This window comes from Ammospiza caudacuta, chromosome 17 (genome assembly GCF_027887145.1).
Source record: "Ammospiza caudacuta isolate bAmmCau1 chromosome 17, bAmmCau1.pri, whole genome shotgun sequence".
NCBI lineage: Eukaryota > Metazoa > Chordata > Aves > Passeriformes > Passerellidae > Ammospiza > Ammospiza caudacuta.
Genome location: NC_080609.1, coordinates 1,448,914 through 1,476,546, shown reverse-complemented (window position 1 = coordinate 1,476,546; position 27,633 = coordinate 1,448,914). Strand labels below are relative to the sequence as shown.

The following is a 27,633-nucleotide window of genomic DNA, read 5'->3' as shown; positions in this document are numbered from 1 at the left end:
TTCTTATTTATCTGTCACGGTCCCTCCTATGGTGCAGAGAGGACGCGGACATCAGCGCAGCCCCGCAGAGCTTCCGTCGCTCTGTCCAGCAGCGAACCCCAATCATGTTTTGCTTCTAGTAAAAGGTATTTCAAAATCCCTCTCCTCGATCCGCTTCCACAGAGCTGATGGCCCGAGGGCTGAGGCTGGGATTTCCTTCTCTCCTTTTCCCGAGGAGCTCGGCTGTGCTCCCCAGGCTCCCCGAGGCGCTGCAGCTCCCGGCAGCCCTGCTGGGGGCAGCGGCGAGGGGAGGGAGGAGGCGTGAGGCGGGGAGGGGGCCCTCCGAGGGGAGGAGGGACAACTTTAGAAGTCTCCATAGTTTTTTCCTTTCAGGAAACGCATCCTGTTAATGTTTGACTGCCGTGGCAGTGGCTCTTTTTTTTTTTTTTTTTTTTTTTTTTTTTTTTTTTTTTGCAGTCGACTACGCCCTGAGGTTCACCAAAACGAGCCACAAAAAACAGCGATTTCCTCTTGGTGGGAGGTGGGGGGGGCCTTTTCCTCACCGCAGTGGCTGTTCTCGTCCCGGCACTCACAGCTCGGCTCTTCGGAGAGGGACGGGGCAGAGCAACCTCCTCGAGATACTCCAGACTTGTAGATCACCTTTGGGGTGACCGCATTCCCCTCTGGCTTGGCTTGGCGAGGATGATATCTGTCACCGTTTGCAGGATATTCTGAAGTTTGCACCCAAACCTAGGCTTTTGGAGCAGCACGGGTTGGCTTGGAGGACCCAGCGCTCAGCAGGCTACAGGGAGCATCCTATCTCACCTCTGCCCCACCTCAGCTCAGGCTCTCCTGCTCTGAGACTGGATTCTGTCTGGATTCACTCCATCCAACACGGAATGGACCTCCCTGTCATCCAGTTCACCACAAGACTGGCATTACTTATCAAAGTGCAAGAAGGCGGATAAGTCAACGCTGGGAAGGGCAACAAAGCTTCTTTGTGTTCTTATTTTATGGAATTCTCCTATCTACCTCACAAAATTCTCATTTCCTCGGTCAGAAATCCCTCAGGAATTGACTTCAAGAATGAACGGTGATGTCCTCTAGCGCCCCGTAACACCGAGCGCAGCCGCCGGTTCCCAGCCCGATTTCAATGTGCTGCAGCTGACTGGGACCTCGTGTTGTCTGCAACTAGAGTCCGGCAGCAAGCTGACAGTCAGATATGACTGTCCAGAAACTGGTAGCCACAGCTGTGTTGGTAGCTCTGGTCTCACTCATCCTTAACAACGCGGCTGCCTTCACCCCCAACTGGGTGTACCAAACGCTGGAGGACGGGCGCAAGCGCAGTGTGGGGCTCTGGAGGATGTGCTGGCTGGCAGAGCGGAGCAGAGGGGCTGCAAGCACCAGTGCCAGGCACGGGCAAGGAGAGGAGCAGGAGTGTGAAGCCCTGGGCTGGGGTTCAGAGTCGGCTGGCTTCCAGGAGTCACGCAGCACTGTCAAACGTAAGTGCAGCCTCTTATCTTCTCTGCAGACACAACTGATAGGGTGCATGTGGGTCCCCAGGAGTTCAATGGCCTAACCCTGAAATCATGCTATCTGTCTTAGTCTAAACATCTCTTCACATTCATTCCCAAATAAATTAATTTCAGAAATTAAGGAGTATGATGTCCACCAGTGAACTAAACTCCTCATTCTCCCTCAAAACCAGTCATCTGCATGGTGCTGCCTGGTTTATATAGCTCAGCAATTGATCTGCTTTGAAAAAATCATCCAGGAAGTGTAAGCCCAAAGTTCAGAGACATCTTGGGCTCACTTCTCCCTCCTGGGCTCCTGTCATAAGATATCCCTTCCTCCTCAATACAACAGCAACCATAGTTGCTCTGAATACCCTAAAACTAAAAAAAACCCCACAAACCCAAACCCAAAAAGGTATTGCAATGAACGACATGTTCTATTTGCTTTGGTTGGAAATGTCAGGAGCAGAAACATCAGAAAAAGTTGTGGTAAAAACATGTAAAACTGAGAAAGGTCTTAAAATGTATAACTATGTTTCTTGGTGAAAAAATACAATTAATACACAACTTGGTGACTACAAAAATCATTACCCATGGTGTATTTTTCATTTTGCACTTTCACAGATTGTGGGATCTGAAGAATGCAAATAGCTTACACTGAGCTAGGGAAAATTACTGGATGACATGAAAATTACAGAACTGATTAATAAATAATAAACCTTACCTATCACATTCATAGCATTAATGGTGCAACCCTGCTCTCCCAGAGCAGAACTGTGCTGGAACAGGATCACAGAAAGGCTTGGGTAGAAAGGGACCTTAAAGACTGTCCAAAATACCTGCAGACACCATGGCTGGGACCACAACTACCCTGGTGCCAAGAGGTTTCTCCCCTAAACCCCCTCCACCCCCAGCAGCTGGGCTGTGAGCAGCCATTCCAAGGGGAATCAGTGCTTCCACTGCACCCTTCAGGGCATGGAATTTAACAGAACAAATGGCTATAAAGTCCATGCCCCAAAAGACTACAGGATTCTCCCAAGATTTCAAGGATGCTCAAAACCAGCTCTGGTACCTCCGAGGGATGGTATGTTACAGCATCTGTAACACACTATTTCAAACCAGATTTTTTTCATGGTTTGAAATGTGGAGAAAGAGAAACTGGTCCTTGGAGTTTCTTAGATCTCTCTGGAGAGAAACCAAAGAAATATTAGAGGAATTTCTTTTAAAAATGTTTTAATGTGGACCCATTATAGATTATATTTTCCAATAAAATTATACAGAAACATTTTTGAACATTTGCTAATACTGAGCTGCATAAATCAAAACCAGAAAATTTCTCAAATGTTTTAAAGTCCTTACCCTTTCAATACTTCTAACTGAAAGAACTTTTTATAAAAATAAATGGCTATAAAAAGGATTAGACTGTGGGAGAAGTTCCTTGATGTGTTTTTTCAGCTTCATCTCTGGAATCACTTCCCCAATTAATACTGATAAGCCATATTCTAACCTGAAGAACATGTGTAACATTCACAAATAGTAAAAGTATATGTTATGTACTCAGCACTGGAATGAGCTCCTGCAGAGTGAATTTGGCTCCTGCAGCATTTTCAACACACGAGCTTGTATTTCTTGCCCTGTGCAGGCCAGGCAGTGTGTGGTACCTAACAAGGAGAGATATTAGCTGCATGGCAGAACCATCTGGGCAGCACTTTCTGATGTGTATGTGTAGGATAATGTGACAGAAAATTTGAAAATTTCCAAGTAATAATTATAGCATGGTCGAATGCTCAGAAGAATTATCTGACAATCACTGTTAAAATTCTAATTTAAAGGAGGCTTTTCAAGCCCAGGGACTTGATCTGTATAGGAGTAAAGCATCCATTCCCTATTTAATCTGGAAGCAAAGAGTAAGCAAAGGCCAATTCTGAATCTTGATAAAGCATTTAAAGGAAAATCCCTCCCCTGCAGCTGTCATGACAAACCCAGTAGGAAACACGACTGTGGCATTTATTTTTACGACAATTTTGTTTCCATGGATGTACACATGGTTGGTATGAGCCTGATCTTGCATCCATGGATTTGTCATCCTAAAGGATTTCTCTAATCAGAAATCACACATTATTTTAGCAATACTATGGCAATCCTCATCTGTCAGTTGTAGATAAATCACAGACATGCAGGGGTGTGTGTGTATGCATATACATACATTGATCTAAAAAGAACTATATGAAGGAAGAAAATACCACAAAGTATTTTGGATGCCATTTGTAGAACGATACAGAAAAGCTGTTCTGGTAATAGCAGTGCAAAAGAGGCCACAATCTGGCTTCTGTGAAACAATGTATTTATATACTCATACAGACAAACATATTTGAGAAGCAAGCTATTTATCTCACAGTTCAACAGAAAAACTGTAAACTCTTTGGGAATTTGCTTGTCCATATGCTTAAGACTCCTGTACATGCAGTATGTATCTAACAGCCAACTAGAGACACTACCATGAGCTGGCTTCCTTCCTGGCAAAGAGAAATACATTCTTAGAACCTGCTTTTCACTGACTTTCTCTGCCTGCTGTTTTCTCCCATTGAAATCACAGAATCATGGAATGGATTGGGTTAGAAAGAACCTTCAAGTCCATTGCATACCAACCCCTGCCCTGGGCAGGGACACCTTCCACTAGCCCAGGTTGCTCCAAGCTCCATCCAACCTGGCCTTGAACACTTCCAGGGATCCAGAGGCAGACACAGCTTCTCTGGGTAGCCTGTGCCAGGGCTTCACCAACCTCATAGGGAAGGATTTCTTCCTAGAAATGTCAAAAAAACCCAAAAAGAAAGCCAGGGGCAGGGGTAAATTATATTAAAAATACAGGGAAATGAAACATTGCAATGTGAACTACTTCTGCAAGGCACAGCATCAGAAGCATGGGCAAATGATTCCATGGGAAAGCACTCCAAGTCTGTCCTTCAAACCTCACTGCTCCTGGACATGGAGGTCCCAGGCCCTTCCTTTCACTTTTCTTTATCTACCTTTCTCTTTCTCCCTCTTGCTGTGCAGCCCTGCACCTCTCTTTCAACGCCTGTGATGCTGAACAGCTTCTGTGATGGTTCAGATTACTAACAGCAAAAAGAATCCCCAGGTTAGGGTGGAAGTTTTGGACATGGGGTGGGATAGGGTTTTTGGTGGATATTCTCCGTTGGATTAAGCAGTGGTATCAGAGTCCAACAAGTGCTGCTGCTAACACTGAGTGATAAAAGTGTAAGGAGGACTGAGATTGCTCCTTTTTTAGTGGTAATAAACTCTCAGATCTGAAACCTTCACCTATGTTGAGAATCAGCCCAGCTGTGAGGATGTACATATAAGCTTTTATAGCCTAGACAAACCACTGAATGATACAAACTTCAACGCTTCACTGAGAACTCAGGTTGTATAGCCCCTCTTCAAACACTTTAAGGAAACCTGGCCAGGTAGCCTAACTCTCCTGTCACCTCAGTGTAGTCAAAGACATTTGACAAAGATTATGGAGCTGCAGTTTCAGAGCTGTTGAAAAATTTTGGAACATTTTGCTCTTGCCTGCATCTTTTTATGCTTCAGAAAAGCCCAGAGGTAGTAGCCTCATGGCCTCAATAAGAGCTGGAGTAAGACAGCAGGCCATGAGTAATCAACACTGAGCTTTGTGCCCATGCCACGTGCAAGGGCAGCACACCCAGAGATGTGGCCCCACAGAGTGACACGTGAGCTACCCTGAGTGGTGAGAACACGCAGCTACACCAGCACTGACGCCTCTCAGAACCAGCCTTTCTCAAAGCCACCTAGGTCCTGACCAAGTACCATGCCAGGAATACTGCATGAACACACTAGATTACTTGAAATCATCTTAGATATTTTTAACCACACTGTAGAGGTCAAATATACCCTTAAGTTCTGCTGTGCTCTGAGGCTATCTCTGGATGGGCACAGGGAGGGGATTTATTCATCAGCCAAGGTCCCAGTTTGTCCCTCCTTGCGTAAAGAACATTAGGAACAATGTAGAAATTCAGGAATAGGGAGGGGTTTAAAAGATAGAAAACCTCACTGGGTCCTTCAGGGCTGCAAGAGACATAAGGAAAATTGCAACAGCAGGATGTGTGTTTCAGCTTCTGATGCTCAGAGCTGTACTGCTTGTGGCAATTGCAGTTCTACCAAGGAGTGTAATTGATGCCAGGGAGAGGCACAGCATCAGGAGCAGCCACATCACTGCCACAGTACATCAGGTAAACACCTCTCCAGCCTGGGCAGGTGATGGTTTGCACACACCTGGACATGGGGACGTTTGCTGGCTGAGGAAGGATGCTGCTCAGAGTGGGAATGAGGAGCTGAGGTTTGATACAGAGGCAGCCATTCACCTTAATGCCCATGTCCACTGCATTTACATGAAGTTCCAATGTCTCCAAAATTTCCAATTTCTCTGAAATTTGGCTGGCTGGAAGCTAGGCTGAGTCAAGCAGCAGAGTGTGCTATAAACATGTTACTTGTCTACATATATATATATTTCCATACATAGAAACCCAGAAAGGAGGCCAAGTGCATCTGGAGAACACAGGAACTACCATCAGATTAAAAAAAGCCCCAACCCTAATTATACACATTATATATATAGCATGATAGACACAGAGATGAGGCAGCACGGGCAGCTGGCAGCTCAGGGTTTGTGATTTCCCATCCTAATGTCTGAAATATGAGCAACATTTAAATAAGTGACACTACTAATTTAATAATGGAGGCCAGTAGAGATGAATTTTGAGGGACACGGCTTCTCAATTCAGAGTGAATACTCATTTTAATGTCAGGGTGCAATTTTGTGTACTCATTTTGGAAAAGTGCAAAACTCCTTGGGATTTGGGACAGGAAAATGAACCTAATACATGTTTCAATGCAGTACATCCACAAGTGTTGCACAGAAATATTGTCAGAGCAATTGGAGCTTGGTTACTCTTGCCATCAAGACTTTGAAATCAATTAAAGCATTATGAGTGAAAATGGCTCTGGAGCTTTTGAAAATTTCAGATGAATGCATTTATCAGAATAGCCTGCTGAGATTTATAAAGAAGCAAATCATGATATCTTGACAACTCATATCTCATCAGAAATAGCTGTGCCCATCACTTAACCAAAAGCACTTGCTAATATTGAAAACAGTTAATGGAGCCATGTCTTCAAAAGTAACAAGTGAAGCTGTTATAAAAAACACCCCCCAACCACACTCTCCCCAACAAGATCTGTCTGCCTTTCAAAATAAATATTCAAATCTGAAGTTTCACACTTAGATGAGCTGAATGGTTAAGTTCTAAAATACTTAAAGGCTTGGAAGATTCCACCAGTTTGTCACATCAGAACATTATTGTAATTGTGCAAAACCAGATTGGGCTTTCTCTGCTTCATTCCTTTTCCTTAACTCTTCCTTAAATTACTATATTTTAAGCAAAAGAAAAGCAAAAATTGCATGCTCCAGAAAGTTTTCCAGGAGGTGAAAAAAACAAAAGAATTTTTGAAATATCCACACATTCTTAATTTTTAAGATATTCATCCAGCAACAGAATGTACTGAGGCTCCTGCTGCTGAAAGCTCTATGGCTACTTGCAAAGATTTTTTTAAGAAGAGCAGGTGAGACTTCCTTTTTCAGGACAAAGTCAGTAAGACCTGCAAACAACAGAATCATGTGGAATGGGTATGAGGCAAAAAAGAAATCCAGAACTGTTTCACTTTAAAAAAAAATAGTGACTATTCTAACCATCAATATACACTTGAATCACATAAGCATCTCTTTAAACCTTCCCATGGTCTCAGTGACACAGTCATGCAAAGGTGCACTGAGATACTGCCAACACTTGGCTTAGTTTGTTTCACAAGTACTTTTTAAGTTTTTCCATAAATTTCCTAATTCATACTCAAAGAGCTTAGCAATATAAATACCACATGTTTAAACTGACAGAAGAAATTAAATGTCAAAGGCTTCATAAATACAGCACAGGTTTGGGAGGCACAGCATGATGCTGATAATTACAGTGGTTCTATTTATTGTCCCTATTATCTCAGAATTGTTTTAACAGTAAATGCTGAGCTCCTATGCCTGTGTTGTAAAATGAAGAGCAGTTGTACCTTGGACACCAAGAGCACTTTCTTAGTTCTCTTGGTGTCCAAGGCACAGCTTCACCTGATTTCCATGGCAGCTGCAGAGACTGTTGAGGACATCTCACCTTTGCTGACATCCAAAACAAAAGAAACACATGATTCATTGCCAAAAGTTTGACCGAAGTGTTGCTTTTTTTAATTTTAAAGATTTCTTCTAAAATTATTTATTAATACTGAATCCAGCTCTCCAGGTTAGAACTCAGGTTATTGAACAGCAAGACCATAAGTAAGAGTCAGCAAGACAGAAGCTTTGCTCTTTCTGACTGTTGCCTTTCATCCATCTAAGTTCAAGCACACTATTCTGGCTTTTCGTAATCTTGGTACTTGGTTTGCATTTCTGAAGTCCCTATAATGTGGATTTTTAAAATTACTCCAAAAGGCTGAAAAATATGATGCGTTTATTATCTCAGGATAACAGCTCAGCAAAACATCAAGTTCTAAGAGGAAAACGGCATGCTCAGTTAGAATCTCTCATTATATTAGATAAAACCGAATTACTTATCTAGTTAGATTTTTATCAGAAGATAAAAGAAGATGAAGTCTAACACAGTCACAAGAAATGGAAAAAGGGTTCTAAGAAAAGTAAGTGAAGCAACTGAAGTGTAAGGAGCATTACCAGTTTAATCTATAATCAATTGGAAATCTCTGTCCAGAAACACAACCATTTATTCTCTTTTCCAGAATGAAGTAATGTATGAACATGAAGCACTTAAAAGGACAAACAAGTACATGTGAGAATGTGTCCTCAATAATTCACCAAGTAATTAATAAATCCAAGAACCATCAGAAACAGCATCAATAGAATATTTTTTTAAAATTCCGTTCATTACAAAACTAAGAAGCAATATCCCTCAGGAGATTTAAAGAATGGATGTGATCATAGATGCAATCAGCTTCACAGCAAGCTAAGGTGGCACCATCCCTCAGCTGAGCATAACCCATCCTGCATTGTTAAGAGTTTAAGAGCAATTTCAGAATTTAAGTACCATTTTTGAGATGCAACAGATTTTGTGCCCCACAGTGGACAGGGATAACAGCACACTCCCAGTCAGCCCCTGCATCTCAGAGTCCATCAGGAGATTGTGAAGCCATACAGAGATGCTTGGGAATCCTCACTGTCCCCATGCACTGAATAAATGTGTGGTCATTAGCTTCTTCCCAGGGCTGGATACTTAACAATTTCCTCACAGAAGCTGGATTAAAGTTTGCACTAAAATTTTTGTTTATCAAGAGGGTCTTTCCCAGGGGGAGTTTTAGATTACTATGAAAATATCTGGAGCCATTTTTCTTAACCATTAAAATGCTTGAATTCCCACTTAACTGTTTTCTTCCCTCAATGCAGACAGAAAAGGGGAAGAAATGCTTGCATTTTAAGCAATTAACATAACGTGATCTTCCAGTGAGACCACTCTTCCTCATCATCCCAAAACATTGCAAATTACTCTCCAGTATGACTAACCTACTTCTGCAAACTGTCCTGGGTCTATCCTGGAACATAACACCAACAGTTCTGGGGCTGTCATGGATCAAAACAACAAAATTGCTGCTTGTAAATAAGAAAATCAAATTAACATCTCTAATCCAGATGGATAGGGATGGTTTAGGAAGTGAGCAAAACAACAAGGAATCTGACTTGGTCTCATCCTTAGAGTTTGGGGTTTGACTCTTGATTGATCCCTGTTTTAAAGAAGGCAGAATTCATTAAGCCAACTCCCTTGGCTGGACAAGAGTCCCAGCTGGATGCCCTGTCCAGGAATGAACTGCTTCTCTGAGAAAATGGGGCCCACAGTGGGCTTCAAGAAGGAAAAAGGCAGAGACTAGCACTGTATGCTGATGAACAATAGATACTTAGAGTTTTTGGAGCCATTCAGCTCCAATCCTTTCCAGCTCTCAACAGCCAAGCTGCATCTTAAGGGAGGTGAAAAGGTATGGATGGAGGGCTTGTCCTCCCTCTTTCACCTGTCAGATGCACACACAAAGGAATGAACACTTCCTGCAGTGTCTAGGTCTATTGTGCTGGAATTATTGACCTCTAGCTACAGGAAACATCCACCTCTGGCCACAGAGAACTCCATCACAGTTAAATTTCAAGAGATGACTGACATTAACAATAATGAGTTTGACAAAAAAAAAAAAAAAAGAAGAATATCCAAAATACCTATGTCATGACAGTCTTAGGCAATAGATTCTAGAAGTGAGGGGTTAACACAAATGCCACCAGTAACTGTGCAGATACTAAACCCACTATGACCATCTGGTTTTACTAACTGTCATTAACAAACAAAGCGCAAAAGTTAATGAAGTCTGGAGTGGCCACAAAAAGTTACACTGGAATCATGGCTACTATAAATAAAGCTGAAATAGCTGAACAGCTGATCCTAAATTTGTACTAATTATTAAATCTATAGAAAACTCATCAAAATAGACTAAAGCTGGCTATTGAGGCATTTTTGCTGTACATATAATTTAAAATAGAGTAAAAGAGCACAAAGGTAAATACTCAATTTCACACCTTTTACAAAAACTATATTGCAGCCAGTTTTATAAGATATTATAAATATTTATTCCTGGTTTGAGCAATCATTCAAGCAGGAAAACAGCTCTGTGGCCTGGCCTTCCTCAACAAGGTTTCCCTCTTCAACGGCATTGGGCTGAGCTCTGAAGAAATACTTAAACATTGCACACTCAATTCCCTTTCTTGATCTACACTGTCCATTGGCTGTCATCACTAAAAAGAGGCCAGAGATGCTGGTGCAGAGGCTCAGCTTAGGGTTGTGTACATACAAAATACAATTACAATGTGCTGAGCTGACAGCATGCAAAGTCACAATGGTGAGTAAGGAAGCACAGTCACCTCACATTTTCAGGCTGAATACAATTAACAAGCTCTACTGCAAGAAGAATGGACTTTATGCATTATTATAAGAGTTATATATCATTGACGGTCTGCCCAAGGTAGGGGTGGAGTCCCCATCCCTGGAGGGATTTAACAAATGTGTGGATGTGGCACCTGGGGATATGATTGGGGGGGGCCTTGGCAGTGCTTGGGCACAGCTTGACTTGATGACCTCAGAATCATAGAATTGTTTAGCCTGAAAATGAGCATTAAGTTTGCTTTTTTCCCCTAAGAGGAATAATTGCAATTCTAGAACAAAACCAAAAGATGACAGATCATACATTAAACCTGTTAGAATAAACCAACATCTCTCATATGAGAGATGGGAAGGTACTCAGGTTGTAATACTTTATTCTATAAACATAATTTTCTTCACATTTAATGAAATCATACCAGCTACATCCTTCTTATTCTACAAATCATCAGCCTGCTGCAGTTCCATGGACCATGTGTAACCTTTCTGGTTAACAGGAGCAGCTACACAAAACACCCACTGCATTTCCACAGGTCTCTGAATAGTGGTAGTGTATTGGGCCAAGAAACATTCCTAAGTGTGGAGTTCTTACAAACAGCAGCAGAGATCATGTTACCCATTCAATGCACTTCCAGCTGCAGGAGAGGACAATGATCAAATAACTATTTTGTAAAGATACAACTGAGTTGATCTGAAGTTCAACTGACTCACAGTTAGAAACATACTATTTTTAGTATGCATGATATAACATCACCTGTGGCAAGCTTTAAGTCTGTAATACTTTTTAAGTTAAATGTTAAAAAAGTCACAAACAGGAGCAAAAGCAAAAATTCGGTGTTAATTTCTGTCAGGGGCCAGTATGTATTTCTGGCATAAACTTCGGACTTTTAAAGGTTATTTATACACAGAGGCTTTTTTTTTTTTTTTGAGCTCCTGCATACTATATACAAGCAAGGCAAGAGAATCCATTATGGCAACAATTTTTTAATTTGATGCTACAGATAGTTCTGTCACCAAATGAAAGTACTAATAATGGTTGCAAACCTGCTCTTACTTTGGGCACTTCTCCTTTGAAAGTCACTACTATCTCTTCAGCAAGCACTGGTGCTCAAAGCATTATAGAAGTCCATTTGAGTGGAAAAATAGAAACTCTGAATATTCAAAGTTTACTGGTGTTTAAAAAGCTCATCTGACTGTGATTCTGTTACCCATCCAATGCGTTTCATGATCTGCTAGCATTCAAAATGGCAAGAGATGGAAATGCTGCCAATGCTAAAAGGGCAACTTGAGAAGTTAAACACAAAATCTTTGAACAAATTTTCTGAGTAACTGATCAGAAATTAACTCACTAGGAGAAGCCAAAAATACTTAGTATGTTACCGTCTTAACATTTTATTCAATGGAAGAAGTTTAATGGACTGTGGTTCTTAACTAACTCCTCAGATACAATACTGCATTTTATTACATTTTAATTAAATCATGAGTTGCTACTTAGAACACGGGAAGCTGAAGACAGGCAATGAAGGGAAAATAAAGGGTAAACACAAAAGTAGGTCAGACGTCATGATTAACACAATTAAATTTACTCTTGTTTATATCAAGGTTTGTTTTCTGCATTTCCTAGCAGTCTCCCTGGAAGATCAGGAACGAATTTCTGATGGTCAGTGCATCCACCAAACTTAAAGCACTCCTAAAAAATCTGCTCCAGAGTCTTTCTCTAGTATATGCCAACTTACACATAGTGCAACTTCTATTTCACAACAGCAATGACACATTAGCAAGCAATGTGGAACAATGATATTTGTAACTCCCACCTTATGCTAGAGAAGAAGGAAAAGGATAAAAACAGGGCATCCATCAGGTGAACAGGAAAAGCAGGAAAGAAGTCTGACTAAAAGTACCCAACTTTGCAGTTGATATAAGCCATTCAGCAGCCAGCTGGGAGACACATTTTAATCAGGTTTCTAGCCAAGACTGTGGATGTCCATGTGTGTAATCATTGCTGCATTTGTTCTTTAATAGAGAATCACAGATTATCTCAGGTTGGAAGGGACCTACAAGGATCATTGTGTTCAGCTACCTGTTGCTTGCAGGACTACCTTAAACTAAAGCATTAGATCACTAAGAGCATCCTACACAAACCACAACTCTGGCAGCCTTGGAGCCATGACCACTACCCTGGGGAGCTTATTCCACTGCCCATCCACCCTCTGGGGGAAGAACCTTTTCCTAATAACCAACATAACTCTGCCCTGACACAGTTCCAGCCACTCCCTCAGGTCCTGGCACCAGACAACAGAGACACACACACACACTCTCACACACCTTATTTTAAAAACTAGCTTTTTACCTGTACATGCAGATTATGCCTTAACACCTCATTCAGAACTGCCAAGCCTTGATATCTTCATTTCAACCATCTCCCTCATTACACAGATGGAAATATAAGGATCATTGCAGTGTATCCCAAAGACTAATAAATTATTTAAAAAGTAAAAATTAAGAATCCTCTCTACAATGCTTCTGTAAACCAGTAAAACCCAAGCATTAAAATCCACAGGATGTTTTTTAGGACAATACAGAGGGACTAGGGGAAAAAGAAATTCAGGGTGTTATTGGTGTGTTCTAGCAATGATTATTATTTTAGGATCTTGAAAAACTATTTATGGTTCTGTTTCACTCTGTGTCACACAAAACACAAACATCAATCCTGCCCCAAACAACTCTGGCTATGAATTAGGTAGAATCTTCAGTGAAGAGAATTCCAGCACCACCAGTGGGCCAGTCTGGGAAATTAGCTGCTTGTTCCATGCACTGAAGCAATACTTATGGGATGCTGTGCAACTAAAGGAAGGAATCAATACATATCCTGAAGAAAATCCTTTCTTAATCAGACCACAAGAAAGGCAGTTAGAACAAGGGACTGCTGGGAGAAGGGACTGCTGTCTAAGAATTGTTTTCTGTGGACTGACAAACTTTATACTTCTGCTCAATCAGGATTTTCTTTTTCATGATTTTATATTATTGTAACTTTCTGCTGCCTCTGTTTTCCTAGTGCAGTTTGACATGATGCGTGCCTGCAACCTCATTGCCACGGTGGCTCTGACTGCCGGGCAGCTCCTCTTCGTGCTGGGGCTGATGGAGCTCCCCATCATCTCCCAGGATGCCCAGTGGTGGGAGGAGGCCATAGCTGCTGTGTTCCAGCTTGCCAGTAAGTCCACTTCTTACTACTGATGGAAAAGAGCTCAGTCTCTCCTAAACCCAGGTGGAAAAGTGTTTCTTTTACTTTATACACCTTCAAGTGACAAATAATAACAAAAAGGCTTATATCTAAAACCAAGTTCATTGCCTCCAACAAGCTCTCCCCATGAGATTCTGCAGTACCTGAACAGAAGCTTTTAACTGGGATGTATCACAATGAGCTTCTGGCAACCAAAAAAACCATAAGCCTTTATTATTTCCTATGAAACCAGGAAGGCAAACATAAGAGACAAACTGGGCACACAGTAATCCCACAATTTAGCAGGGCAAAATATACTCAAGGAACTCAAGAAGGCAGAGCGGAAGGGCTGGGCAAATTTTTGAAGCCTTGTTGAAACATGATTATTTTATTTTAGCTAACTGAATTTTACTCAATGACCACCAGCTGGATTTTGACAAACATACATCTGCAATCCGGCAAAGAAAGCCAAAGTCAATTCATACCACTGACTGCTATAAATAAAATTCCCACAGCAGTTCTCATGGACTGTATACAGAACTGCATGAGGAAAAGAGGAAATGGGTTTATCACAATTCCATTTTGATAGCAGTGGCAACTAAGTGTAAACATTCTGCAATAACACCTTTCATTATTACATAAAGTAAGTAACTTCAGGATTCATGACAGTAAGAATCCAATCCTAGACGATATCCATGCAGGAAACTTATCACTAATGGAGTAACAATCAAGCTGATTACAAGATCAGATTAAAAATACAACATTTATATATATACATACACACACACACACACACACACAATATATATATTTTCTTAATGTAAAGAATGTAGGGTTATAATAAAGCAACACCACTTTATTTAAAGTTTTAATTTTGACTTTAACAACTCAAAGTATTAAGAATGGCATAAAACTACAGAGACCTCAGGTTTTCAAAAAGACAAGATCAGAATCTGGCCTAGGTGATTTAAGCACAGTCTCATGGCAATAAAATAGTTAGGTTTTTTTTAGGTATACTAAGGATGAGGAACCTGAAATCCAGATGGGAGGAGGAGACTGCAGAGGTTCTGTAACCTTCAAAGCACCTGATCCATCTTCCAGGTGCAGCAAGTGCCTCAAGCACGAGACAGTGCTTCCAAAACACAGATATAAACCTTGCCATAAAAGCCCTCCCTAGAGCCCCTTTGTGTCTGTGTAACTGTGGATACCTTCTGGATAGTTCTCCCTGACTTTCAGCGTGATGCCTGCTGTACTCTCCCATTCTCTCCAAACGTGATCTGTTTTTCCAGAGCGGAAATGCATTCTGGCCCTGTTTGGATGTGTTGTTTCATTGACAAACAGCACAGGGGACAGCCATGGGTCTTTCTTCTACCATGGCTGCTAATTTTAGACTGAGCTCTTTTTTTTTGCCTTTTTTTTTTTTTTTTTCCTGTGCTGGAGTCTGTTTTAAACACAGTCAGAGAGAGACTGAAGGGCGCCAGGATATCCCGACACAGGAGGAGGAAATGCCTGCTATTACCTGTTATGCAAGCTGAACCTTGAAATCCCTAGTGCTGGGAGGGGACATGGGAGAAAAGCCACAGGCAGAATGATTAACAAAACACTAATGAGAATGGCTGAAGAAGCTTTTGGATCAAGGAGCCTATGTCAATCTGCCTGCCTGTGTTCAAAAGACATGAAGGGATGGAGCTGCAGCCTGTGATGATATGAGGACAGACATTGTGCTGTGTGAATCTGCAGAAATAACACAGTGATTATCCCTGCTCCATTCCCCAGCCTCCTCTGCAGTTATGCCACACTCTCCTTTACCATCATCAGATGGTTTTCTGCCTTGAAGTCATGATATTCATTTTACATCCCATTATCTCATTGTAACTTTCTGTTTAAACAAGTTCCTTCCTGATATCCAGAACAATCACCTAAAGTCTTCTAGAATGCATACTTTTGAAAAAAGTGGGAAGAAGCCATATCTGCATTAACCCAATATAAAATAAGACTTCTTGGAGACCTCCTTAGTTTTCTAGAAAAGGGTTACATCAACTGCTGATTCCTTGGGAATTTGCACTCACTAAACAGGAGTTTGCACTCACTAAACTCCCTGGACTGGGCTCAGGGGATAGCATTTTGGACATTATAGATTATGTGTCTTTGAAATCAGACAAAACCCATGTGCAGTGAGAAAGCCCAGCAAATCCACTGTTCTGATGAAGGGCTACTGCTGCATCTGGAGACTGAGAGTTCCACATTGAAGGGGAAGACAGTGGCCACCACACGTCATATGAGCCACAGGTGATTGTCAGGCTCTGAGTCTCCACTCTGAGACAGTAACCTCTCAGTCATTCTCAAAGAAAAGGAGCAGTATGGAGCAAAAACCTCAGAACAGTAAATATGACACTTGTATTTAAAAGCATTTGTCCCATGCAAACAATCCAAGAGAAACCCCTGCAAGGCTCTCTCCTGCTTCATTTGAGGAGTTAAAGCCAAGGTACTTTAGGTCAGACAGATCATTTGTGTGAGAAGGGCAGGTAATGTTTAAGAATGAACAAACTTAGATCTTATTAAACATTTCTGTAGCACTGGCTGTGAAACTTCTGTTTATATCATCACTTTCAAATGAAAGAACACGAGCACCAACCTTCTGTTTTTTCCTTTTCAAAACCCAAATAATCTGAAGAATTGTTCTGCAGTTCCTCATCCTTTCAGTAATTTCAGAAATTATCTTGAATCATATTCCCTCTAATTCCAGTTTCTCCTTGATCTCTACCTTTCATCCTGGAATATGCCAACAAGTGCTGAAGAGAACACAGTGGTCACTGGTAGACTGAAATCTTGTGTTATGGGGAAAGGTTCAACCCACAATTTTCTTGTTTTTACTCAACTGAAACTGTGTGGATTTCATTACAGTTTCCCATGGCCTGAATAAAAGTCCTTGCTGGCTTGGAAAACTAAGAGTGCTAGGTATTATCTCCAAAGTCTATCACAAGCTCAAATCAACGATCTTAGATCCACTAGAGCTTGCAGTGGCTCCAGACTCCACCACTTCCTCACTTCTGCCACCTGCACAAGCATTTGACAGTCATTCAAAAAGGATGGACCTCTGACACAAAATCAAGCCCCAGGAAGCAAAGAAGAGAGGAAACAGCAATGCTGTCTGGGACAGCAATGGGATTCACACAGCTCCAAAGCTCCAGAGCCTCACACCTCCCTGTTAACAGGGAAGTGATCTGTTTGCTTTGGAAAAGGTTCCCAGTGAAAATGGAACCAGCGTTTTACATGGAATTTTGTGTCAACGCTCAGAAATTTTCCTCTAGAGGGTTTTGGGGTTTCTGGTTTTTTCCAAGGACCTGTTACAAACTCCATGTGCTGAATACAGGATGGATAACAGCCAACAGAAGGGCTGTTGGAAAGGGAAATCCATACTAACAGCACAGGGAAGAAAATGCACTTCAGAGGATATTGAATTACTACAAACATTAACCTCCCAGACAGGATCAGGCCTTAAGGGGCTCCAGCCAAGTCTTGATCTTATCCAGTGATGATTATCACAGACTTTAGAGAGAAATATTAGAAACTTAATAGGAAAAATCTGGGATAGAATATCATTTACATTACATCTCATCCTGGTTTCTGAATGTCCAAGACTGCAATAAGCCTGAATCATGATTAATATTTTGCCAGTCTGTTTTCAGCATTAAATAACTTTAATACATAACATCCTGAAGATTAAAAAGTTTCATGTTCCCACTGAGCCTGTCATTTACAGCCAAATAAATTAGTCTCATCTTTCCTGAATTTCAAGCATTGCATTCCAGCTTTGCCCAACATGTTTTTCAGATGAAAGTGTTTCACTCCAGACCCCTAATGCATCATGGAAAAGCTGAGCTCAGGTATACTCTAATTTCTGTGCTCTTAAAATTAAATCAGACCATTTTTGAATAATCTTCTCCAACCACTTTAGATTAGCTGATATCCAGAAAATGTCTATGTAGAAAATAACAGCACAGCAGCCACTGGAAAACATGGCTGAAGATATTGTTGATAGCAGTGTGATCCTGAGTTCTGTATTACTTCCTTCCACCTTTTTGCTTCATGATATACCCTCAAGCCAGATCCGTTCTAAGATGAACTCTATGGAACTGTAAACCTAAAACTTCCTGAAAAGGAAGCAAGTAAATGAAATGCTCTAAGTAACCTAAAAATCTAAAAGTCATAGCAAACATAGAGAATCTGACTGCTTGATTTGTGCTAAATGTTTTCATTATTTGTCAATTTTATTTCACCCTCAGTGCTAAACTTCCCCATTCTTTATGCAGACCACAAATATCACAATAAAGTGATTTTGTTTTCGCACATTTGCAAAAGGAAGCACATCTGCAAAGATCTAAAAACTGGATGTCTATATTATTTATTTTGTTGGAAATAGTTCCCAGGAGCAGCTGAACCAGCAAACTGGGAAGGATCGTAGCTCACAAGAAGTGTGGTGAACTCCTCATCTGGTACAGCTGCAGCAGGAAGATCTGCCTGTATTCTTTAAGGCTAAACTCTGATAAGAGCAGCAGGCAGGTTCTTGTAGCATCTCAATGTCAAGGGCACATATTCTGATCAGAAATACGGTAAAAAAAATTATTAACAGATATAATTTGGATATTAACACATATAATTTGGATATGCAAGCATAAGGAACGTGTACTGCAGAGGAAAGTGCGTGAGATAGGAAGTATCTCAACACAAATATTCACTTTATTGCTTATGAACATGCACATTATATATATATGGAGATGTCTCCTAAAACTGTTTCAAACCCAGTTGCCTTGCTGGATCCAATTACGCAGCTCTTACCCTCTGATGTATCCAGAGAAGAACAGAGCACTTGAACAATAAAAGCAGAAGATGATGCTGAAATGTCCAAAAATATAATCTGTCAATAACTACTTCTCTCTGCACAGCTATTTTTGCTCAGGCTGACCCCACCTGCAGCTCTGGGATCCTCAGCATGAGACAGACGAGGACCTATTATTATGGAGTGGGCCCAGAGGAGGTGATACAGATGCTCCAAGGGTTGGAGCCCCTCTGCTCTGGAGCCAGGCTGGGAGAGCTCAGGGTGCTCACCTGGAGAGGAGAAGGCTCTGGGGAAAACATATTATGGCTTTTCAGTACATAAAGGGTGCTTAACAAAAGACTTTTTACATGGACAGACAGCAATGACAAGGGGAATGGATTTAAGCTGGAAAGGGGAAGATTTAGATTAAATGCTAGGAAGAAAGTCTTCCCTGTGAGGGTGGGCAGGCCCTGGTACATGGTGCCCAGAGAAGATGTGTCTGCCCCCGGATCCCTGGAAGTGTCCAAGGCCAGGCTGAGTGGGGCTTGGAGCTACATGGGATAGTGGAAGGTGTTCCTGCCTTCTGGCAAGAGGATTGGAAAGAGGTGGTTTTAAAAGATTCCTTTGAACCCAAAACATTCCATGGTTATTCCAGACAGGAGCCCATAGCTGTGCCTGATATGAGGCCTACTACATTAAAGCAGAGCTTTAATTTGCTCCAGCTGCCTCAGAACCCAAGAACCCAAGAGGCCAAGCAATGCTAACAGTTGATATCAAGTGTGAGAGTCTGCATATTCCTCCTTATTTAAACAGCTGCCCAAGAGGAATTCTGCCTAGTTCACTGGGAATACTTTTCACCATTCCATTCAAAGATTGGCATACTTTCTAAGGAAACCTCCAAAAAGTAACAAACAAAAGCAGTTCACTGTTAATAGACCTAAACTGGTTAAAGATTTCCAACATAAGGTAGGATTCACTGCCTTACACTGACTACATCTCTCATCAGGTTAAAGACAAGGACTGACAAGCTCAAAGAACACAAGTGGAAAGCCCTTGTAATTCAGAAAAGTGAGCAACAAAAGGGTCTTATCGCCCCTGAGAAGCTGTGCTACTCACATGTTTAATTCTAAGATGTTACATGCTACCAAAATCTTTGGAAGGAAATTTTAAATTAGAACTAAACAAAACAAAAAACAAAAAAACCCCAATCTCAAATTATTGTACTTAATGTACAACTGAAACCTCAAAAGTCACTTGACTCTAATAGTCACACTCTAATTCCCTGTGGCGTTAGAAACCAAAGCATCATCCAGCCTGGTGCTACAATGAAGAGCACATGACTGTTCCAGATGCCCCATATTTGCCTTCAACCATAAAAACTTCTTTTGTGCCAAGCTGATACAAGAAAAGGTATTTATAAATAATTTGCATAAGTCCTATAGGAATCACTTTGTGAATCTGTCTCATGCTGATAAATAGAGTTGAGCTCCTACAAATAGCCCATTGAGGCACATGACTCATCCCAGCTAAAAGAGTCGCTGTGAAACTTGGTGGGGTACACAGAAAAGGAGTGAAATATTTCCCTTCTCTGTTTGCAGTTCTGCACAAATGTAGGCAGTGTATTCTCAACACTCTGGCTGCTCTATTTTCCTCCTTCTCCCTTTTCTTGACAGCAAAAGTCATCCTCCAGGACAAGATGTAAAGAGGAGGATTATAAATCCCAATATAGACTTTCTGGTAAACTAGAAAAAACAATGTGTATTTCTTCAAATGCACTATCAGTATACTAATAAAAAGAAAGAGTAAGCATCCAGGGGTGTCAGAAAAAAAACATCAACAAACTATCACAGAAATAAAAAAGTGACTATTAGAGTTCTGCCTCAGTCAAACAGGAAATCCAGCATACAGTTCTGAAATGTAAGTTCAAAAAGTAACATTCTCCCAACCCACCCCCACTACCAGTCAATACTGTTCCAACCAAAAGTCTTCTGAGTGGCTTCGTTATCTGTTTCCTTCCCCAGCGGAAAAGCCACCCCCCTCCCAGCTTGTTTTACTGCAGATGGGAAACAACTAGAGATAAACAGCAGTTCAATGGGGAAAAAAAAGCACTTCAATCTCATCAGGATTTTTAGTGAAGTTGTAGCCTCTGTGCAGTCTTGTGACAATATACAATAAAATTATCTGAAATTGATTTATGGATTTAAATTAATTCAGGGAAATTGAGCCATGTATCTCAAAGTCCTGTCATCACTACAAAACAGAAAAGAAACAAAATCAGATTAAAATGCTCAATATTTTCATAAATAAATTTAAAGAAATATATCCCTTCTACAGCCCTTGTCAACCTGTATTTCACACTGTTAGCTCAGGAATGCTGATGGCAAAGAGAGCAATTTTCTGGTTATTTTGAGTAGAGCTGTTTATGGGAAATAGTCTGAGAAGCCAGCTGTTTTCCTCTAGGTGTTTTATTGGAATACTGAAACTGAATTCAGACATTGTTACAAATACCTATCTGAAATACCTATCTAAAATCAAATACAAATACCTATCTGAAATACCTATCTAAAATCTGTTACAAATACCTATACCTATCCACAGTAAGCTTTGGAGACTATTCTTACAAAAAGGTTAATTTTTGTAAGATATAATAATACTTCTAACTATTATATGGCACAAATATAGTTATAGTATAATATGTGAACTGCATATTTTTGCCCAGTCATTTAGAGGACAGAGTAAATGTTCCACCCCAGTTCTTGGCTAGTGTACAAGAAGACAACAAGACTCTTCTAAGGGCAAGGAAAACATATGTAGCACATTGGAACACTTTGCTTCAAAAAGTCCAAGTTTGATTAAGCTGTTACAGACAAAATCCATTCAAGCAAACCTTGGGGTTTTCACACATCGTCATCTTCACAAAAGCAGCCTTCATCAAAATTTGAAATGCACCATCCTATGCAAACTCAGTTTTTTGGATTATTACAATTTCTTCAGCCTTTGCTCTGGAGTTCCTACATTTATAATTTACACATCAAGCCATGCTAATATGAAATAAGAATGCTGGAAAATAACTTTCTCAGTTACATTTCTATTCTGTGACTCTTGCAGAACTGTAAAATTAATTGTATAAACTCTACAGTAATGTGCTTCCACCTCTGTTGCCTCTGTGATGTGTTTGTCTGTTCTTATGTCAGCTCCTCTCTAAACTACAGCAAAGGATCTGAAGCAGAATGCACATTTTCACTCAAGAGCTCTGGCAACTGGCTCCTGTGATCTGTCAGTTCAAGGAGCTCTCAAACCCAGTCCCTCCACCTCACTCAGCCATTGGCACAGAACTGGGAAAGGAGATAAAGCCTCTTGTGTGACTGGCTGCTCCTCTAAGCAGGGATCAGGCAAAGGGCTTGTGAAGGAAAATAGTCCTCCTAGCAAAAATAGTTCTATCTGGGGACCTGGAAGGAAGCCTTAGTGCTTTTCCCTGGTAGATAACTGCCCCATCAGATAGAACACGGAGATGTTAAGCCATTTAGGACAGTAATTTGCCATAAGTAATACAAAAGCAAGAAAGACAAAGTGAAATAATTTCATTAAAAGCTGGGTATTTGGAAAAACTTTTAAATATTGAAAATATTCCTACAGTGGGAATTAAGCTGCAAGACACAACATAGCATTAGGTTTACTCTGTGTAATTGGTATTCCTGAACCCATGTCTCTCTGCCAAGAGAGCCTCAAAAAATACTGCAAGATAGTGGGAAGTAGGCACTTAATATTTATAACTGTCCCTTAGAGGCACCTGTGAGTGGTCACTGGTCCAAACAGCTCCTGCTCAAAATTCTACCTGCTTATGGTTTTATGATTTTCTTCACACTTAAAAAAAAAAAAAATTAACACTTTATGGATTCCCTGTGAAAGTGTGCATGAATTTAAAATAAGTTCTGAAAGGAAAACTGAAAAGGAAAACTGATTACATAAAGCCTTCTCATATGCCAAACTAAGTAAGATGGGTTTCTTGATTTATATCAATACCCTCCTTCCTGCCAATTTTAAACCACGAGGAGATGAAGCTGGTCAACTCAGCTGCAGGAGGTGCAAGCATTGCCTTTCCTCTTCTTTTCCCACCTTCATAAGAAAATGGCTATCTATCATCCATTGAACAGGGGATTGCAAAGCAGTATCAGTGTCTATCATCCTTATAACACCTAAAGGAAGATGTAGACATCCAAATTCTTTATAAGCATATCACAGCTAGCATGCTCTGCTCCCAATACTCTGAAATACAAAATAAACACAGGAAGTTGTATCATCCTGTCTCCACAGATGGGGAACCAAGCCATCTCAGAGGAAAGTTTAAAAAACCTTCACTCACAAAACAGAACCTAATCTCCCACTCTCTTCTCTACCATCTGCCTCAGGACAAACTGAATTTGGAGACTGACACTGGAAATGAAGGGAAAATATTTTATTTGCAATGGCAAACCATTATTGTATGGATCAGTGATTTCTACAACTCAATGCACTTCACATGGCCATATTCTCTCCAAATAAAACTTGTTTATTTATAACTAAGCTGAACCACAAAATAACTACCAGATTTACTGAAAAAACCAAGGAGTGACTGTGTCCTTACAACTGTATCAACAACCTAAAACCCAGCCACAGTACATTAGGCTTTTTTAACATCAGAGTGGGGAAAGAGCAGTAAAGAGCTACTCCTCCCATAAGAACCTATTTCTCCTTATTTGTCCTCAGAGAGAGAAGTGCTTCACTCCAAACCCTCTCTGGACATGCCACCACCTGTTACAAAGCACCTTCTAGGTAGACACAAGAGAACCAAGGATGCCAGACAGCTCCTGAAGGAATATTCATTCAGTGTTTGTATTATGAGGAGGCGGATTCAGCCTTCATTTTACTGACTCTCAGAATAGTACAAGTGTCACACCTTTAGGTAATGATTGATTTTTTTCCTCCTACTTGTATGTCATTTCCCTCTTCTGTGTTTTTTATCTGTATGCAACTTGTGTCTTTTCCATCTTCACTGCATTACTAGCACTCTTTGAAGAAAAAAGCTTGATACAATGCACACTCAGGATGTGCTCTTTCATGGAAAATCAAGGACCAGGGCCAGGGGTCACACGATTGCCATGTATCCACGGGGACAGTGTCTGCAGGCACAGGCACTGTGGCTAACTGAGAAAAAAGCAAGCAGCAACTGGGACTTGCTCTTGACTTCTCCTTGCCCAGGAACTTTGGAAGATGGTGTCCAGATATGTTCTGGCAGTTCATGGATATTTATTTATTCCAGTCTTCCTTCATGAAGGGGTCATTTTGGCAGTGACATTCCTTTGTTATGGTGGCAGTTAAGGAAGTATGTAGGATAACAGAGAGAAATTTTTTTTTGGTTAGTGAGGCATATTTGCCTCTTTTTGTTTGTTTCAATCTGATTACATCCATGAATTTCTTTTAAAAAGCTGAAAAGTAGTTTTGTTTGACAGTAGGTGCAGGAAGAAACTAGGCTGGAGCCCCTCTGCTCCAGAGTCAGGCTGGGAGAGCTGTGAATGTTCAGCCTCAAGAAGAGGAGAAGGCTCCAGGGAGACCACAGAGCCTCTTCCAGTGCCTAAAGGGGCTCCAGGAGAGCTGGTGAGGGACTGGGGACAAGGGATGGACAAACTGTCAGAGAGCAGGTTTAGATGAAAAATTAGAAGAAAGTCTTCCCTGTGAGGCTGGGCAGGCTTTGGCACAGGGTGCCCAGAGATGTGGCTGCCCCATCCCTGGCTGAGTCCAAGGGCAGATTGGACAGGCCTTGGGGAAACTTGGGATAGCGGGAGGTGTCCCTGTCCATGGCAGAGGGTGGAATGCAATGAGTTTTAAGGTTCCTTCCAACCCAAATCATCTTGGGATTGTATGGTTCTCTGATAATACAATAAACAGAGAGCAGAAAAGTAATCATGTGGTTATCAATGCATTCTTCAAGGAATGGGCAGGTGTAACATGAAAAAGGAAGTGTAAAGGGATGCATATTGCCCCTTGATCTAACATGGGTCTCTGGCATAACTTGAACAGTTACCCCACCTCAGTTCTGAAATAACATTACTATTATTCATCAGTAATGTAACCACCAAAGAGATTGAGATTTTTTTCCTTTAGTTTTTTTTTTTTTGCAAATCGCTTTGTGACATCTGAATGGAAATGCTGGACAAGTGCACTGTTATTACTCTAATATTACCTACCTTTTAGGGAACTTAGTACTGTGTCTAAAGTTATGAGGACAATAGAAACTTTGCCTTCAAGAGCTTCTGGAGGCATAGCATTACTACTGCCTCATAATACCTTTTTCCAGCAGGAAAAAGTAGGACCACAAAGTTCCATTTATTTCACCTTCCCCTTTTTTAAGTTTCTATACAATGCTTTTTATTATTTCTGTAAGATATTTAGCTATTCATCATCTTTGCAATTTACATAGTTGCCTGCTTTAATAAACATTTTAAATTTCAGAATAGGAGTATAAACTGTGAAAAAAAACTTTTGAAATTATTATCATCATTAATACAGCTGTTTTCTCTTTTGGCAATGGGAGGAAGAAAAAGGACATCTGTGTAAGTGATTCAAATGATTGGGAGAAAAAACCCAAGGTGAAATACAGGTCAGTGGGTGTAGGAAATTTTAATTAGAGTGAACAGATTAAAACTTAATATTGAGCCTCTGTTTAAGGGACTCTCTTTGAATGTGTCATGAGGCCCAAATATGCCTTCAAAAACACATCCAGCACATCATAATAGGGATGGAAAGGCTGTAGGGACCTATGAGTGAGTCAGTAAATGTTGAGATTCTGTGGCATTTTGCCACTACAGAAATTCAAGAGAGTAACTCTGCCAAATTCAAAGTAACTCTGCCATTCTGTCTGCAGGTTTTGTTCTGGTTATCGGACTGGTGACGTTCTACCGCATCGGGCCGTACACCAACCTCTCGTGGTCCTGCTACCTGAACATCGGAGCCTGCCTCCTGGCCACGCTGGCAGCTGCCATTCTCATCTGGAACATCCTGCACCGGCGCGAGGACTGCATGGCGCCCCGCGTCATCGTCATCAGCCGCACCCTGACCGCTCGCTTTCGCCACGGCTTGGAAAATGACTATGTCGAGTCACCGTGCTGAAAGAGCACACTTGAAAGGTGAAAGATCTCCAAGGAGATCTGCATTGGAGTTATTTTCTATAAATATATGCTATAATTTAAGGGTTGAAAGACATCACAATGTTCACTTGTGTGGGCAGAGGCCCTCAATCATTATTCAGATGGGCTCCATCTATATACATATGTATAAAACACATAATTTTTTATATATATATAAATATATAAATATATAAAATACTATATTGCACTCTCCTTCTGCTGTACAGCACAGAATTGTTGGGTTGGCTGCATGGCAGCAGGGTCAGCCGGAAAAGATACCAATTGTGTGCAATGAGAATACAGGAAAGAGGGAACCAAACACATTTTCTCTGTCTGCATCAAGTTCTTCTGCTCCTTAAAAATAACACAAAAAGCTATATGAGACCAATGACAATAGCCTGGGAGTTAACAGGCAATCTGCAAAAGCAGAAAACTCACTATAGATAAAGTGATGGGTTTAAAAGCTGTCCAAATTTCATGACTTCTAGTCCTTCCATTCACCTCTCTACAAGGAACGGATTCTCATTAGCTGCAACACCTGCTCCCAGTCCCAGAACAGACCAGAGAGTAAAAAGCAAAAGCACCTCTAACTATTCTCATGTAAGGAAAGGGATTGCAGAAGAATTAAGCTGCATTTTTTTCAGACATTTCTTTTGTATCCTGAGACACAGGTTTGCTAGTGTCCTATGCGTAGACAGACATTAAAAATGAGAAGGGTACACAGCTAGAACAGGCCACAAATGCTGCTGAAAAAATGTTTCAATATTACATTGAGGGAAAATATCCACAGGAGGCTACCAGAACTCCCTAAGAATCAGATATGTGATTAAAATACATTGTTGGGAATAATTACAAGAAATATTCCAGCCCAAATTGGTTTATTTTCTCTCCAGCTAGTTATAACATTTGCTGTAGCATTAGAATGCTATGACAGGACACCAGCTCTGCCCAGCAATGCTCAGAGCCACATAACACAGGGAATATTGGAGAATAGAGCTGCCACTCAAGCACCCAGACTGGAGAATAAGACAAATATACAGGACTTCAGGAATTTGAGATTTAAAAACAACCTGCCTGATAGCTTAATATGATAATGAAGTGAAAAATTAATGCCTCTAGAATTAGGTATAGTGTTTATAAGCCTTACCCAGAGAAGCACATGGCCTCACAAAAGTCATATGCATATAATTTCCAGAAAGAAAGACAGCACGTCAAAAATTATTATACAGGAATATGTGGGATCAGGAACCTGAGGCAATGACAGGTGTGTAAGCACTCTCAGAATGCTGCTCTAAGCAAAATTAGTGATAGGTTTGAGGGACCATGAGCTGTGAGTGTTAGAAATTCCTTAGGACTACTGTCTTGCTCCCAGCTGAGTACACTGCTTTGCTTCTTTATCACTATTTCTACACTTTGTTAAAATGTGATCATCAAGCTGGCTCTTGAGTTCTGTTCTGCACTCAGTTTGGATGTGATAAGAAACTCAACCCCGACTGCTGCTTTGCACCATGTTCCAAATGAGCAACACTCCACAGAGACTGATGCTCTAGAGCAACTGCACTGCTCTAGACTGTCAGGGGAAATACCACAAAGCTGAAAAAGAGTTTCTTCTAGCAGTAGGTTTGTAAAAACCAACTAAGATTAGTATTCATCTGCCTGCATTAATTTTCTGGAAAAAAAAAGGAATTCCAGAAATAATATGTTATGATTAAATGCAGTGTTTTTTAAAATAAAATATTGGAGTATTTAAGAGACATTATATTATTTCCTCTAATATTGCAATATCCATATTATAATAATGTATATGTAAATTTAAAAATCAGCTATGGGGTTGGTAAATCTGTAACACTCAGTATTGATGTGATTATTTTAGATGTATAAATAAAATTGTGAAGGTTCA

The 27,633-nt window shown here is 40.7% G+C and overlaps 2 protein-coding genes across 2 annotated transcripts in view; one reads left to right on the top strand and one right to left on the bottom strand.

Annotated features, from left to right (window-relative positions):
* Window positions 1-27,633, bottom strand: part of IFT140 (intraflagellar transport 140) — an 83,091-nt gene that overhangs the window by 15,380 nt on the left and 40,078 nt on the right. The window lies entirely within an intron of this gene.
* On the top strand, window positions 484-27,633 carry TMEM204 (transmembrane protein 204). The gene is made up of 3 exons (XM_058816385.1): window positions 484-1,481; window positions 13,587-13,742; window positions 25,472-27,633. The coding sequence occupies exons 1-3, from the start codon at window positions 1,202-1,204 to the stop codon at window positions 25,714-25,716; spliced, it is 681 nt and encodes a 226-aa protein (XP_058672368.1). The 5' UTR covers window positions 484-1,201; the 3' UTR covers window positions 25,717-27,633.

Coding starts and splice junctions, on each gene's coding strand:
- TMEM204 (XM_058816385.1), top strand. CDS start 1,202: ATGACTGTCCAGAAACTGGTAGCCACAGCTGTGTTGGTAGCTCTGGTC. Junction 1,482..13,586: donor GTCACGCAGCACTGTCAAAC/GTAAGTGCAGCC, acceptor CTGTTTTCCTAG/TGCAGTTTGACATGATGCGT. Junction 13,743..25,471: donor TGCTGTGTTCCAGCTTGCCA/GTAAGTCCACTT, acceptor TTCTGTCTGCAG/GTTTTGTTCTGGTTATCGGA.